Raw genomic sequence first — 15,684 nt, 5'->3', positions numbered from 1 at the left:
TCCTGTACATTTGTGCGACTCAGAAATAGGATGGGCAGGCAGACAAAACATTTACATCCTTCACAGGCTCACCTGGGAGGCAGCATCTAACCACTCCATGAGGACTAAGAGTGTTGCCCAGGGGAGGGATGTTGAGGGGTAATTCCATCTAGAGGGAGTGCACGTTCCCACAGAACGGCTGTGCCCTTTCCCTCTCACATAATTGTCTGCTCCAGTAGCTGTCCTCTAGCAAAACAGAACGTGCTTTGCTTTTGAATTATCTTCTGTTCTAATGCATAAAATTGAGTTGTCTTCAGGTGCGCCTTAATCCAAGCACTGCATCTGTCTTCTTACAGCCTGTGTTGTGTTTCTGGCCATCAACCATCCCACCTTTGGATTATTAGAAAAAGCTATTCTTACGACACTTTCTTTTGGAGACAAGGGTCAGAGAGGCACGGAGTGAGGAAGCTGGAATTTTAATGGTTCTAAGCTCAAGAGTCTGCCCCCCCTTTTTTTAAATAGAAACAACCATCCCTGGAGTTGGCTACTGATTACACAGCTGCCCCATCCCACCCGTTGGATTCAAGTGCAACCGAGAGGAGAATCATTGCTGCTCTCAAAGAGGGGGGAGGGGGGAGGGGGAGGGGGGTCTGGGGACCGCAGCCGAGCAAACGTCTTCTGTGCTGCCCGAGAGCCGCCGTCTCCTTCGGGCCAAGGCTCCCTGCCGACTTCTGAAGCTTCACCCCGAGCCAGGGCGGCCTCCTTCCGGCTTGCCACATGCTTGCAGTACTGCCTGTACCTGCACTCGGCTTTCGATAGGCAGGGGGCAAAGGGATTGCAGCCTGAGTAAAACCAAGCCAAGACAGGGCAACATGAGGGCAAAGTTTTGAGTGCTAGAAGCAGGGAAGGGAACTGGTCCCTGAGGATCTCAGAGCCCAGTCCAGGCCCCTGAGAATCACCCATATGGGGCAGAAAAGGTACAGGGTTTGCTGTGTTGTATTGGGTCTCCAGAGAGACGGGGAATTTATCTGCAAAACCACATCAGTGAGCTCCAGCCTTTGGTTGCACACTGTCTGCTAGTTAAGAGGCTTGCTGCTGGCAGCATACTGGTGCTAAGATTTAAACTCTTTGGATCAATGGCTTACTCTCTCCTGCACTTGGCTACCATTTTTTTAGTTTATTTTGTCCATTCTGGGGGAATGGATGGGTGATCAGACCATTGTTACTATGGTTACTTAATACATGAAATAGCCTCCACGCTGGCTTCGGGGGGCCCTTTTCTCCAAGTCATACGGAAAGTACCAAGCAAAGGCCCTTCCGCGGCAAGAGCAGTGCTGATTTTCTCCCGAGAGTCTTCATACTTGAAGCCGATTAATTTTGTAAGTTGTTTGGCTCCACTGCGGCTCCACAGGAGACAGAGAAAGCACGAGGTACCTACAGGAACAGGCACTTCCTCCTCGTCCAGCCTCCGGGGGCTTCCTCCCCTTCCCCTCCTGGCCCAGAGGCAACGGGACCCCCTGCTACTGCTCCCCCACTCTTCTCTGGCTGCCCTCAAGACCAGCCCAGCAGCCCCCTCAACCTTTCTTCCTGGTTGAGGAGAAGGTAACACTCCAGCCTGTGGAGGCCTCCTGCCAGCAAGCTGGAAGGGCTCTTGGCTGGCTCAAGCGGGGGAGAGGTGAGCACACGCTCATCAGGAGAGCTGCACCAGGGCTCTGCTGGGGGTGGGGAGGGGGGAACTATGGCAACAGAAATGCCGAACCTCCATTTTGCCCCTCCAAGTATTTCACTCACCTCAGCTCCTTAGATACAGGCTTCAATTACACCGTAAGGCAGACCCCTGGAATAAAAGTCCATGGCACTCACCCTCCATGACCAGCCTCGCTGTATTATATTCCACAAACTTCATACAAGGTTTTCTCTTGGCGACAGTTCCTTGGGGTGTCTGCAGCTTGCAGTTCCCTGCAGCCTGGAGGAAAACACCCACAAAACTAGACAGGCTGTTTTCCCAAAATTGCTCCCAAAGTTTTTTTGGGACCATCAAAAACAATAGAGAGGAATAATACAAGAATCAGGAATCCGTGTTGGAGAGACAGCACAATAGTTAAACGACCTGAGTTTCCTGCCTCTTTTCCCAGGGAAAGGAGGAAAGGGAGAAAGGGCTGCCCACCTTTTTCTAGCCAGGCAGGACCCCCTACAGCTCCTAGGCCAGGACCAGCATACCTCCAGATGGAACGTGCCCACGCTGGCCCGCTGCAGAGCTGATGGAAGTGTGGAGGGGCTCCTTCCAGGCTGTCCTGCCCCCCACACTACCCTTCACTGCAGCAGTTTCATCCCCTGCTAGAGATGGGCTCAACCCTGCATAGCCAGCCACCACTGAGGTGGAGACAGCTAGTCCTACTGGCAGACCCTGCTACCTGTCCACAGGGCTTTGGGCAACCAACCCCTGCTGCTCCGAGCACCTCTGAAAGCCCAAGAGCCCGCTGCCCTCTCCCTCTCCTCAGCCTCTGTCCAGCCAAGGCAGGGCTGGGGCTGGCCACTCAGTCAAGAATGCAGGAGCCACCTCTGGGGATGTGAGCGGCAAGGAGGGGGAAAGAAGTTGCTCTGCACTGGACGGGCAGCAGCACTTACAGATTCTGGGGGCATCTGGCTGTGTTCAAGGAGGCCTGCTCCTCTCTTGTCTTGACTGCTACCAGCACCATGCAGGTGCTCTGCCATCAGACGCCTCAGGACCAGCGAGCCTGTGGCTGGTCAGAAGAGATGAGTCAGCCGCAGCTAGAAAGTCTCCTAGCTAGAGCCGCTAAAGCTAGAAGGGAAAGAGCCAAACCTCCTGAGGCGATCTTGGGCTGGCCTGGGCTTCCTCTTGAATCTTTGCCTTTCGCAGGGATCTAAAGAAAAGATGGGGTGGAAAGGAAGGAGAGAGAGGCCATTCCAAGCCTGCTATTTCTCCGAAGCCACCTTGCCCCGTTGCTTTATGCCCCCCGGGGTCAAGTGGTCAGCATGGCTCTCTCCCACACGCCGCAGAGCACAGGGCCCAGGTGACTGAAAGACAACCAGATGGGTTCAGGAACCACCGGCTGGTGCTAAAGCTTCGCCTCCTAACAGCACGCTAAGTCCTGTTGGTAAGTTTCCCCACACCCTCGGAAGCACGACCCACTCCTCTTCTGCCGTAAAAATGGGGGAGTCCAGCTACAAAAGTCGTACTTGAAGGCCTGAGCAGACTGAGCCTCCCCCCCCCCCCCCCCGTGGCCTCTGCACATCAGCCAAGGAGTGGCCAAGGTGGGTGGAAGGGCTGGCACGCTAGCCTTGTAGCCACCGCCCAACTGGGTCCAGACTAGCTGTTGCCAGTGGGTAGGACGGGATCAGCCCCACCAGGTGGACCAGACCAGAGACTCAGCTCCACAGGAACTAGAAGTACACTTTACTGAGATAGACTATAATGAGAGAACATCACACATTTGATTGCGCTGTGTCCCCCATCCTCCTTATTAGGGCGGCATTTGGTCAAGCCACTTCTGAATATTATCTCGTTTTCCAGACTTCAAGAATGTTTCAGCCCTCTTTGCCTAGGTAACGTTTCTTGCATATTTCTTCCAAGGTCACTTCCCTTACTCTCTACAGACAGGAAGTCCAGAACACTGTTAGAACCCAGATTGCCTCCCCCCATCTAAAGCAGGGGTCTACTCTCAAGTCACAGGATGCAACAAGCGGACTTGCAGGGTCACAGAAACTGGGAGCCAGTCATTATAGGGCACAGTGCTGGAACCCTAGACAACCTCAGAAACAACCAGCAGGAAAAATCCCAGGAGGACAAGTCAGAAGGGCCGGCCTCCTTTCTCTTTAATTCTACCTCTCCAGTGATTTCCAGCCAGCTTGGTCCAGTGGTTAAGGCACCAGGCTAGAGACCAAGAGACCATGAGTTCTAGTCCCGCCTCAGGCGCAAAAGCTGGCTGGGTGACTTTGGGCCAGTCCTTCTCACTCAGCCCAACTCACCTCACAGGGTTGTTGTTGTGGGGAAAACAGGAGGGAGTAGAAGGTATGTACCCCACCTTGAGTTATTTACAAAAGATAATAAAGGCAGGATAAAAAAAATGTATTATTATTTTATCCCACTTAGCCACCGCCAGTTGACACTGGGTGGCTCACAGCACAAAAACAGAACAAGCGTACAATCAAGAGAGAATGTAAAACAGGAAATATGACGGCAAAGCCAGTCAACAATCGCGCTCGGCCAGGGGCTCCAACCCCCCTCGCCCAAAGCCCTCCAGAGCACCATGAAGGGCCTGGCTCTCCAGGGTGGCTGGAACCCCTGGCTGGGCACCCGATATACCGCTATACGTAAGCATTCAGAAGCCAAGCTCAGGCCAGGCAGCAAATGAAGACGGCCGCAGTCCTCCAGGCTCTTGCCTACCTTGGCTTCAGACCTGACGGAACCAGGGGCCTTCTGCACAGTAAAGGGGGCCGCTAACGTCTCCCTGTTCTCCAGCAGTGCCCCTCCTCTCTTGCTCTTCAGGCTCGCACTTCCTTCGTTTGGGAGCGACAGGTGCAGAGAGGACATGGAGCACCGCCTTGTCCTGAGGAAGCCGTCACCAGCGTTCCCTTCCTGGCCTACAGAACTTTGGCAGAGCACAACGTCAGTGTCACCCTCGCTGCCAAGCACTTCAAAACAAGCCCGCTAACAGGAGCCCCAAAGTAGGGCCACTCCTTCTGCCTGGGCCCAAAGGGGTGCCTGTCTTTGCTCAGGCGTTGGAACGAGGTGGCAACGCCTTGAAGGGAGCCCCTATCCTTCGAATGGGGTCCAGGCCGCCTGCTTCAAGGGACACCACCTTTGGCTATTTCCCTAACCCAGTTAGAAATGTCCCCCTTTAGGGGAGATGGGCGGTGACAGAAATTGAAAGAAAGAAAGAGAAAAAGAAAGAAAGAAAGAAAGAAAGAAAGAAAGAAAGAAAGAAAGAAAGAGAAAGGAAGGAAGGAAGGAAGGAAGGAAGGAAGGAAGGAAGGAAGGAAGGAAGGAAGGAAGAAAGAAAGAAAGAAAGAAAGAAAGAAAGAAAGAAAGAAAGAAAGAAAGAAAGAAAGATGATTGGATAGGTTTAGGGCAAGCAAGTGGGTCTGCGGTTGAGGCACATCTCCACCAGGAGTCCCATGAAAAGTAGCATTTTAAAATGTTTAATTGTGACTTTTTCTCTTTTCCTTTTTTATACTCACGTTTTTTTTCCTTTTCATGTGACTATGGATTTTTCCATATTCAGGAGAGCATTACTCTTATGTTTAATGCTATTTTTTATTCAAGTATTACGGTTTTTCCTTTAAATTGGTTATTTATCAGCATAATGGAAAGGCTGCACCATATGATTTCATGTGATAAAGGTTTACTTTGTTGTTTAAAAACTAAGATGCAGTAATTTTTATATAGAAGTAACTATTATTTTATTTCTACTGCTACAGTTTGTTTTTTGTTAGCTTTATATTTTTTAAATTTTCTCAGTTGCATCTGCATTCATATTTTCCCCTTTTTTGCACTTGTATTTTTGTTTTAAAAAAATAATGTTGCTTTCTACGACTGACCTTGGTTTGTTGCCAGACTTTTGACTCTGCCTTAGATGAAGAAAGTAAGGCTGACCCCCTGTAGGAACTTTATTCGATATTTTTCTTTTCTGTGAAAGGAGATCATTCAAATAAGAAAGCAAAAGATAGCCCAGACAGACGTGAATCCCATCCAAGCCCAGCTTGTGCTGCCCCTCAATGCCCAAATCGATCTCCCTCGAGTCCGAAGCTCCTGGTACCAAGGGCTTAGCTGAGAGGGATACCACAGAACAGGCACCCTAGGCGGCAGGCTGTATATCCTCTTCCAGCGGTGCCATTCTGCTCAGTGTTTTCAAGTCTCCCTTGTCAAGATGTTTCTGTCTGGAAGGTGGACAACCTCCCCTATTTCTCAGGAGGCCCCAATCTCTGCTTTGACCAGCAGTCCCCCAAAACTTCCAAGATTCAGTCTAGGCCAGGAAAGCGCTCACCTGCTAGATTTCTCTACTTCAGGCTAGTAATAAAATAATGGGGGAGAACCAGCCAGTCAAGCAAACAAAAAGCAGCAACCAAATTTGAGTAGGTCAATAGGCACAACTCACCATCCCTTGATTTTCCTTGAGAGAGAGGATGCTTTCCAAAGCAAGATCCTTCACGCACACTTTTTGAGGGGGTGCCATTCTAAAAAAAGGTACAGTTGATTTCTTATACAGTGATTCATCATCAGTTAAAAAGAGAAGGAAAATACTAGAGCCAGTACAGAACAACCTCCTCTAGCTACTAATTCGAAGTTAGTTAGTTAGTTAGTTAGTTAGTTAGTTAGTAAGGAAGGAAGGAAGGAAGGAAGGAAGGAAGGAAGGAAGGGAGCGAGCAGCACCCAGACCAGCTCCAGCTCCTCCCTCCCACCAAGGCTGCCTTAACGAAAGCTCCTCTATGAAGGTTGGGTGCTTCACCGGCAAGTGCCTCTCCCTCCTGTAGGATTCTGCAAGAACTTTAGGCTCCCCCTCCTCCCAAAACATAATTACTGCAAGATGTTCTGCAAGGTGAGAAAAAGAGAACGAATAAAATAGGCAGCGGCCAAGAATTCCCATCAGAGCAAGCAGAGTGAGGTCCTTAGGAACAGAGCCACTGCTCACATCCACCTCCAACGCTCAATGGGTGACTGATGGCAGCAAGGGGAGGCCATTACTTGCTGCTCAGCAACACTCTGAAATGATACTTATGGCACTACTTACGCTCTTAGGTCAGGCTTCTCAGGCTGCAGGAATCTGGGCCGCGTGTCTGGAACCCACCTGACAACTGTGTTTCCGCAGGAAGGCTGGCAACCCAGTCTGCGCACCGCAAACTCGGTGAGATTTGTCACCTGTATCTAACACATCCACAGGAAAAAGGAAAGACCCTTCAGCCACTTGGCAAAAGAGTAGCTAAGGGTCACACAGGAACCCTGTGATGGATTTTTCAAGGGTTAACAGTTCCAAGCGCAACTCCAGTTCCAGAAGGCAGACAAGATTCTCTTACTGTCTTGGCTGCCCTCTGGGGTATCTGGCTAGCTGAGCACCCCAAGCGGCTGTTACTGTTAACCAGCAGTGAGAAATAGGGTTTTGCCTACGCATCTGCATAGTTTTATTGATGATTTAGAAGATTACAGGAGACGATAAGCTCTTCATTAGACAGATCTACAAAATCAGGCGAAAATGTTTATTTCTTGCAGGTAGTCCTCACTTAATTACAGTAAGTGGGTCCTTCAGCGCTGTCTCTAAGCAACGTGGTTGTAAAGCGCAATGTCACGTGACTGCACCAACTTACAACGGCAGTTGTAGCAGTTCCAGTTGCCGTCGTCAGCTGAACCCTGCATGGTTGCAGCGTCCCCCGGTCACGTGATCGCCATTTGCAACCTCCCACCGGCTTCCCTGTTGACTTTGGTTGTCGGAAGCTTTCAGTGAAGGTCACAAATGGTGATCACCTGATGGGGGGACACTGCAACCATTGTACTTGCAAGCTGGTTGCCAAGCGCCCGAATCTTGGTCACATGACTGCAGAGATGCTGCGACAGCCGCAACTACAAGGAACGGTTGTAAGTCCATAACAGTAACTTCAACAACACTACAGGTTGCATTTTTCCTTAGACAGTACGAACTGCATTTCTGTTGACTGAGGGGAAGCCACCACTCAGCAGCACAGAAGGGCCGAGGTGTGCATCAATCCTTAATGGACAGGACTGAGAGACCCCAGTTGGCAGGGTTTCCTCTAATTTCATTGCATGATTTATAGTCTTTAGCCATGTTGCAGAACACAAAATAAAAGAAATTTGAAGCAGTTGGGCATTGAATACTCCTTCAAGGCCCAAGAAAGCACTCATATTCCTCCCCTTGCTTCCCCCCTTCCAAACAATCCACTGAATTCACTCACCTTCTCAGCTTGCCTCAAGCAGGTGAAACTTATTGGTGAGAAGTGGGAAGAATGAGATTCCCTTCTCGAGTTCAGACCTGGGAAAGAGTTCCTTTCTGAACTGAAATGCACACAAAGACAAAAACACAATGGAGGGCCTGCAGAAGGCACAGACCCTGACCAAGAATTCTGCCTTGCTTTTGCTCAGCTGCAGACATATGCAGAAACAGCTTGCACTGCCCCATCTACTAGGTGAGCCTGAGGGGGGACAGTAGTGTAAAATAAAACCTTGCAAATGCTTATAGCTAGGAAGGCTTCTTACATAATGTTGCTCTAGGCCTCTAATTCCAGAAACGCACAGGTGGGAAATCCAAGTTTGCTGACCTCAATACCGAAATGGGGGGTATCCAACCATCATTCAAAGTGGAATTTGAAAAGTAACTTCTGGCATCTTTGCTACTGGAAATTGTCTTGGAGATGGAACCCAACCTTTCAGCACATTTAACCCTTTCTCTCTGAGGATAATTGAAGGGAAGGTCAATAATCTTCAGGGTTGGCAGTTTGTCTGAAACAAGGAGAAAGCAAAGAAGACTTTGACCTCAGGAAAAAAGGGGGGCATTTCTTTCATGCACATTGGTTGGTCTGCTGTCAGCACAATGACGATGAATCTGACACCATATTTGCTTATTGATGAAACAAGAGAAAGAGAGTTCCATTTCACTCTTAATCTTTTCCATTCATGTATCTTAAAGTATGTTAATTAACATAAATATCAAAAAGTGACTTTAAGAACAATTTTTTTCTTATCAAATGTGGAAAACTACAAGGAATATAATGCATACTAGCATCGAAAATAAAACTCCCCAAAATGTTTGAAATACAGATTGACTGCTACCCAAATGAAGAATAAAATCTGTTAACAACCCACTTGTTCAAATTAAGCCTTTTTAGAACTGCTTTTTAGTCAGCACTGGCTACGAAACCCAGTATGCTACTAAGGACAGAGCTAGATTTAAGAGAATAACAATGGCCCGAGGGCTGGATCAGCAATTGGCACCCATTCCTAACCAGGAAGATGGCCACATGATGAAGCGTATGTTGCACCATCATGACAGAAGTGCCGTCCTTTTGCAGAGGCATCCCTCGCTTTATGCCAGAGTTATGTTCCCCAAAACCTCACATCAAACAAATTTACCTAAAGCAAAACACCAAACCTGTGGAAAAAAGAGGGTTCAGCTACAGCTTCAGCTCCAGCGTGAGGTAATACATCCAACTTTGTTTCTAGTGCTAGAAAGGCCCTTTTCGTTTTGGATAAGGGGGTTGGACAAGATGATGGCTGCTTTGAACCCAGAGTAGCTGAAGTAGCTATTGCAGGTACAAAAGTAAGTGGGGGACAGGGCACACAACTACAACCAATAAAATAGTAAGTGATCATGATCATGATCATGATCATCTCCTGCCTTTATTCGTAGAACTCAAGGCAGCGTTCACAATGCTCCTACTACCTTTTTTCCTCACAACATCCCTGTAAGGAGGGCTGGGCTGAGAGGGAGGGACCAGCCAGCTGCGGGAGGGCAGAACAGGGTTTGGGTGAGAAAACATTCAAGTGGTTTGGCAGGAAGGGTTCTTGGTGCAAACTGACTACACTGGCACAAATTGCATACAGTAATGGCAATCTCCTTTTGCACAAAGTGCAGGAAACCCGTATCTGTGCTGTGATGTAGGGGCAGAGCTTGAACAGCAATTCCCAAGTCATCCTTTTCTCTCCCCCCAGAAGATGCCTTTGGATCAGCTTCCAGTTCACCTCTAGGAACTGGAGGACATGACAGGGCGGGGCAGGAGTTTGCATTGCCTGTCCAAACCCTCAGTCTGGCGTATTGTGAGGGCAAAGGGTGGGGCTGGCTGCACACTCCTGCTCCATCAATTAAGCAAACTGTGCCCTGAGAGGAAGCCCAAGAACAGGGCAAAATCCACCTACCCTCAGATAAGAAGAAATGGCGGGGGGGTGTTCTGTGGTGACCAACCTCACCAGAGATCAGAGGCTGAAAACAGGGACCTTTGGAGGGGCTTATATGCCAGGTCTTCTATTACTGAAGTGAATTTTTTCTGGTTATTGTTTTGTTAGTTTACTATAGTATTTGTGCCCCCCCATGAGTTCTCGGGAGTGTGGAAGCTCAGAAATATGTAAATCAATAGAGAGATTGATTATCAATAAATAAAATGCTTTAGGACCATGTGTCACTTTCTCCATTTCCCTCCCTCTAACCCAGATTGTGTGAAGAGCCCTGTAGGTTAGGTCCACCAGACAGTAGAACAAATAGCCAACTGTCCTGTGATGCACCTTCCCTTCCTCTCCTGCCCCCCAGAACATCTGAGCATGGAAGGAAGAACAGCTACAGCGGCCACTGATCCCAGTGCAAGAACCCAAAGAAGCAGCAGTTCAGCTTTCGCTTAAATGTGTTTGATGAAAAGGAGGTTGCCATCTCTCTCTCGGTGCCCCCTACCTCTAACCTTAACTTAATCCACTGCCGGAATGCTCTGTTGGGGCATTTTGTTCTCTAAATTCAACAGGAATCTGACAGTGGAACTTAAGGTTCATTATTCTTTGCCCTGCCTGGAGGGTCTTCTGGTATTTGAAGACTGCATTCCCACTCCCATGCCCTCACCCCGGGAGGCAGCCCGAGCACCGTCCCCTTTCCCTTACCAAGACCAGCCATCTTGGTCCATCAGGGCAGCAAGGAGAAAATCCCTCAGAAGCATCTCTCTCTGCAACTGAATGGGATGCGGGGGAATCAGCAGAGAAAGTCTGCAGCTGGAATTCCAAAACTGGCACGAGATCATGTCTTGGCCATGCCACCCACAGGTGCATTTTTGCTTACTTCAGTCCCGCTTTTATAAAGCTCTTTCTTATTGCACGGCCAGGAACATTTCCAGCTACCTACCGTTCAGCTTTAGTGGCCTGGCATCTGATTCGAGTTTCTACAGCGCACCTCTTACCTTCAAATTCTGGGGAATCTCTTTGAGGCATGACTATTTTTTTCAGCAAAATTCGAGGACGTCCACTTTCGATTCTCCACATTGACTGCCAGCAGGGTGGATGCTGACAAGCGATCATATCGCAAATGGTTTCATCCCACTGGCCAATATTGGTGGTCCCCATTGCTGGCAACAACTTTCTGCAACAAGATAGAGTGAAACAACTGCCCTAAAGTGGCAGATTACGAGAGGAGTGTCCAGAAGTTCCCCTATCCTTCTGAAAACTGCCACAGGTGCTTGTTCCTTCTGGGTATCCTTCAGTGTTGATGCTGACTCCTCACAAAGCTCCTAAAGCAGGCCTGGGTCTCAGGAGGCATCCTCTCTTTGCAAGGCTGCTGGGGAGGCAGCCAAAAAGAGTTCAGTTTTTAATTGGGCATCTCGGAAGGGCCGCGGGGAGGGCAGCACCGGGATATAGAGAGAGGCAGGAGCTGCTCCCTTTCGGCCCTAACCTAAATTATTCCACACTGTTGCCTGAGCACCCGTGTCTGTGGATGTAACCCCCCTCCCCCTTGAGCTTCTTGGAAGAAACACCCTCAATAAGCGAAAATAATTATGGCCATTATTATTGTAATGGTCATAATTCGAGCACGAGGGGAATGCGTGGCCTGCTCCGCCGCTTTTGTTGACCCAGGCCACATCCAGCCACCCTCCTAAACCGTAAGAGAGGCCCCTCGCCCGGGGTGAGGCGCTGGCCGGGCGCCGGCCCGCCATGTCCACCGTCCCCTCCGCCCAGCAGCGCGGCCCGGGCAGGCGAGGGGCCCCTCTCCGCGACGCCCGACGCCCGCCCGCCGGCCGGCCGGCCCGCCGGGAACGAAGCAGGCGGCGCCCCGCCACCCCACCTGGCCGAGGCAAGCCTGGCGCTATCGCTAGGCAACGAGAAGCGTCTCTCGTTTCCCAGGGCGCACTGCGCCGGGAGGCGGGCACCGGATGTGCCGTCATGCCTGGCGTGAGAGCAGGGCCGCGCCTCCCTTGCTGCGGCTGGAATCTCGCACTCGCCGTGGAGCGGCCTAAGCCCCGCTAATGGCGCCTCGCCCCACGTCCGGTTCCCTTTCCAATGCGCCGCCATTGTGGGGGCGGCGCGAGCGGGGACCAAGCCGCCGCCTTCTCGCCTCTGCGGGGCGGAAGCGCTTGTGCTCGCAGGTCCCTGCCGCCCCGCAAATGGCTGCCCCCCGGAAGCGCTCCCTAGGGGCGCGTTCTCCGGGCGCAGTGTATGCTGGGCGAGGTGCGGCGGCCACTGGCCCGGCTCCGCGCGTCTTTCGCGCTCCCCGCCGGTGAGCGGCAACGGGGGAGTCGGGAGGGCGCGGGGTGTCCGTGGCGCGCGGGGGCCGCTCGGCCTCTCGGGGGAGCCGAGGAGCCTCCCTCCCTCGACCCGGCGGGCCCGCACCGTGCAGGCACCGGAGCGCCGTCTCCTCGGGCCCTGCCCGATCTCGGCCCGGGGAGCGCGGCCGTCAGAGTGCGCGGGTTGCCTGTTGCTCAGCCGCGGGGCTTAGTTTTGTCCCGCGGGCTTCCCGGGGCCCGAGGCTACGCGGGACGTTAGTTAAAGGGGGCGTAAGCGTCTTTAGGGGGGACGCGGTGGCGCTGCGGGTTAAACCGCTGAGCCGCTGAGCTTGCCGATCGGAAGGTCGGCGGTTCGAATCCGCGTGACGGGGTGAGCTCCCGTGGCTAGTCCCAGCTCCTGCCAACCTAGCAGTTTGAAAACATGCCAATGTGAGTAGATTAATAGGTACCGCTTTGGCGGGCAGGTAACGGCGTTCCGTTTAGTCATGCTCGCGGCATGAGCACGGAAGTGTCTACGGACAAACGCCGGCTCTCCGGCTTTGAAACGGAGATGAGCACCGCCCCCTAGAGTCGGACACGACTGGACATAATATCAAGGGAAACCTTTACCTTTACTAAGTGTCTTTAAATGGGGAAGCGGCTCGGAAAACCGGCCCGTGAATAGCGCGCCTGCCGGGGTCAGAAGTCCCCCCCCCCCCCCGACCGCGGATGGCGAGGATGCTCCCGCTCGTTGTCATCCCGCCCCCATTTCATCAGCCCGCCTTTCCCCCAGGCTCGCAGGATGGCTGAACGGCCGGAGGACCTGAACCTGCCCAACGCGGTCATCACCCGCATCATCAAGGATGCCGTGAGTGGGGGAGCCCCGTCCTTGCTGCTCCACTCGGGTGCGAGGGAGGGAGGAAAAGTGCCTTTGCCTGGCAGGGCTAGAAGTTGGGGCCAGGCCGAAACAGGGCAAAAAGGCTTTTCCTGGTGGGGCTCCGCTGAGGAATTTCCGGTGACGCCGAAGACATTTCAGCCAACCCACTTACCCCCATCAGCTTCCCGATGGAGTGAACGTTTCCAAAGAAGCCCGGAGCGCGATCTCCCGAGCTGCCAGCGTGTTTGTGCTGTACGCCACGTCGTGGTGAGTCGGTTGCTGGTGAAACACAGGCAGAGAAACCAGGCTCTTCCTTTGCATTCTGGAGCAGTCATTGCGCTAATTTTGATGGCTTCCTGACTTCCCTTCAGAGTTCATGCTGCTTCCTCATATTTCTACAATTCTGTGCCCTTATCTAGAGTGACCGTGTGTTTGTTATACAGTAAGAAAAATATGCTAGTTTAAGCAGATTTTTAAAGCACTTTGGAATAGAGAAGTGTTTCTTCTCCAAAAAAAAAAAAAGACACTGATCATCTGTTAATTTTGTGCGTAGACTATCTATCTAACAATCATCTATCTATATTGATAGTTACAGCCTGGGGGCTGGAAGCTTGGAAACTGCCTAATTTGGCCTGTCCGATTTCCATTCACGTAGACTGTAATTAGTTTAATGGGAGAAGGTATTCTTAGAACTCAGTTTTTATCAAAATACCATTGTGGAAAAGTTTCCCCTATAATGGAGAATGTTTATTTGCTTTTATCTTTTTTAATTAGTGCCAATAATTTTGCAAGGAAAGGGAAGAGGAAAACACTGAATGCTGGAGATGTTATTTCTGCTATGGAAGAGATGGAATTCCAGCGATTTGTAGGACCTCTAAAGGAATCCTTAGAAGGTAAGCGTCCAGCAGCCTGTGGTCAATCGTTGTGGAAAGGTGCACCCGGGCTGCATTTTGATCCGCAGCCCACTTCAGCCTTCTGCACTCTCATCTGACACCACTCCCTTCCCATCATTTGCTTCTTTGAACTTAATTCTAGTTGCTTGCAAAAGGCCAATGCAAAGTTCTGAACATAATTGCCATTTTTCTGTTTAAAAATTCTCCCAACCAAAACAAAATCAGGAAAGATACCAATATTATACCAAAATGTGATTTGGTATCAAAACCAAAGAATCAGAATAAAGTCTGCCTGCAGGGATTATCCTGGTCTGAAGGTTGCTGTATCATCATGGCAGCTTTATTGCTGGAATGCTGGCTCCACTGTTTCGAGATCTTCTTTTCTTCCTTAAGAAAATGTTTGTTGTTAAATGACTTACAGATTAAGGGAAGGGATTCAGTTCTGACTCACTCTTTGACCTGATCACCCCTAAGGGATCCACTCATACTTGGCCACAGACAATAGTGAGCTCCCCAGAGCCACACTTCTACAGAAGCTGCAACAAAGCATAACAACATTCCCTCGCCCCCTAAAAATGGCTCTCACGCACAACACCAGCTATGCTCTTCTTTGCATCACTTTAATTCAGCGGCGTGCGGAACAGAACGCACAGCACCCATCAGCCTCCTGCTTTAGTATATAACAAATCTTTTAATGCGGTGCGCCTTGGTGTTGGTCTTCTAGCTTACAGGAATGAGCAGAAGGGCAAAAGGGGAGCATCAGAGCTCAAGAAAAAAGACAAAGAGAAGAAGGAAGATTCCGAAGACCCCGATAAGAGTCGGGAAGAAGAAAATGAGGAGGGAGACAGAATAGAGGAAGAGGAGGAGGAGGAGGAGGAGGAAGAGCAGCAGCAAAACGAAGAGGAGGAGGAGGAGGAGGAAGAGCAGCAGCAAAACGAGGAGGAAGAAGTGGTGAGCTGAGTTGCCGGGGGGGGGGGTGTTGAGGGGAGAAGCAAACGGCTGTGTCTAGATGGACTTTGCAAACAGAAGGAAACCCAGCGGTCTCCTTTTCTGCGAAAACTGCTCAGCTGGTTCCAGGGGCACCTCAGTGAAACCGTCAGGCTGCCGTTCCCGACTCCTCCTCTCCTCAGTTGGGGGGAAAGGCTTACAGTGCGGCAATGTCTCCACCACCCCTTGCGGCCCCTTTTGGAGAGTGCAAACGCTGCTTGGAAAGGGCGCTGCTCATCTTTTGTTGTGGTGCTGGGGATTCTGTGAGTTAGGCTTAAAAGAGGCAGGCTTCCTTCACACTCCGGGTGTGTTTTTCTTCAGCGCTTAGTTGGACAGGGTTAAATAAAAGTCGTACCTACAGAACTGCTTTGGTTTTTGACCGATTTATGCTCGGCTGAGTGGGGGGCTGGTGGGGGGCCTTATTTCTGAGCATGCTTTCTTTTTAACAAAGCAGGCAGCGAAAGAAGAATTGGGTCGATTTGCTCCTATTCCATTAGCGTAACAAAAGGGACGAGAGGTTTGAAAAATCCTTCCTTGTTGATTTCTGGACGGGTGCTGTTTCCTCCCACCAGCAAATCTCTCTCAGTCTCTCCTACCCCACCCCCACTGGTGGAGCAAAATGCTCCGCAGATGAGTGGAAGCCTCCTCCCCAAGCGAACAGAAGCACCTGAGCCCGAAAAGCAGGACCCTGGGAAGAGTTTGTGTTCTTGGTTTTGTCAAGAGGCGGAGAAGCAAAAGGCACCCGCTGCC

The 15,684-nt window shown here is 50.8% G+C and overlaps 2 protein-coding genes across 2 annotated transcripts; one reads left to right on the top strand and one right to left on the bottom strand.

Moving 5' to 3' along the window:
* Nucleotides 1-237: 237 nt before the first annotated feature.
* On the bottom strand, nt 238-12,935 carry C16H9orf43 (chromosome 16 C9orf43 homolog). The gene is made up of 13 exons (XM_063316482.1): nt 12,902-12,935; nt 11,760-12,405; nt 10,882-11,060; nt 8,269-8,449; nt 7,906-8,005; nt 6,732-6,865; nt 6,099-6,177; nt 5,542-5,630; nt 4,388-4,592; nt 2,804-2,864; nt 2,608-2,717; nt 1,843-1,945; nt 238-821 (listed from the first exon to the last, which is right to left on the bottom strand). Exons 1-13 carry the CDS (start codon nt 12,933-12,935, stop codon nt 562-564), a joined length of 2,181 nt encoding a protein of 726 aa, XP_063172552.1. The 3' UTR covers nt 238-561.
* POLE3 (DNA polymerase epsilon 3, accessory subunit) lies at nt 12,117-15,297 on the top strand. Its single transcript, XM_063316194.1, has 5 exons — nt 12,117-12,191; nt 12,971-13,045; nt 13,236-13,321; nt 13,829-13,947; nt 14,672-15,297. Exons 2-5 carry the CDS (start codon nt 12,980-12,982, stop codon nt 14,905-14,907), a joined length of 507 nt encoding a protein of 168 aa, XP_063172264.1. The 5' UTR covers nt 12,117-12,191; nt 12,971-12,979; the 3' UTR covers nt 14,908-15,297.
* Nucleotides 15,298-15,684: the final 387 nt, after the last annotated feature.

The sequence above is a fragment of the Candoia aspera genome, chromosome 16 (genome assembly GCF_035149785.1).
Source record: "Candoia aspera isolate rCanAsp1 chromosome 16, rCanAsp1.hap2, whole genome shotgun sequence".
In the NCBI taxonomy this organism is placed as follows: domain Eukaryota; kingdom Metazoa; phylum Chordata; class Lepidosauria; order Squamata; family Boidae; genus Candoia; species Candoia aspera.
This window is presented reverse-complemented; position numbering and strand designations above follow the sequence as displayed.

Excerpts from the sequence above, each read along its gene's own strand:
- C16H9orf43 (XM_063316482.1), bottom strand. The coding sequence starts at position 12,935 with ATGACAACGAGCGGGAGCATCCTCGCCATCCGCG. Across the intron at positions 11,061-11,759 it reads GCCAGGCTTGCCTCGGCCAG|AAAGTTGTTGCCAGCAATGG; the intron begins GTGGGGTGGCGG and ends ATCTTGTTGCAG. Across the intron at positions 8,006-8,268 it reads CCCCCCATTTCGGTATTGAG|TTCAGAAAGGAACTCTTTCC; the intron begins GTCAGCAAACTT and ends TGTGCATTTCAG.
- POLE3 (XM_063316194.1), top strand. The coding sequence starts at position 12,980 with ATGGCTGAACGGCCGGAGGACCTGAACCTGCCCAACGCGGTCATCACC. Across the intron at positions 13,046-13,235 it reads CCCGCATCATCAAGGATGCC|CTTCCCGATGGAGTGAACGT; the intron begins GTGAGTGGGGGA and ends TACCCCCATCAG. Across the intron at positions 13,322-13,828 it reads GTGCTGTACGCCACGTCGTG|TGCCAATAATTTTGCAAGGA; the intron begins GTGAGTCGGTTG and ends TTTTTTAATTAG.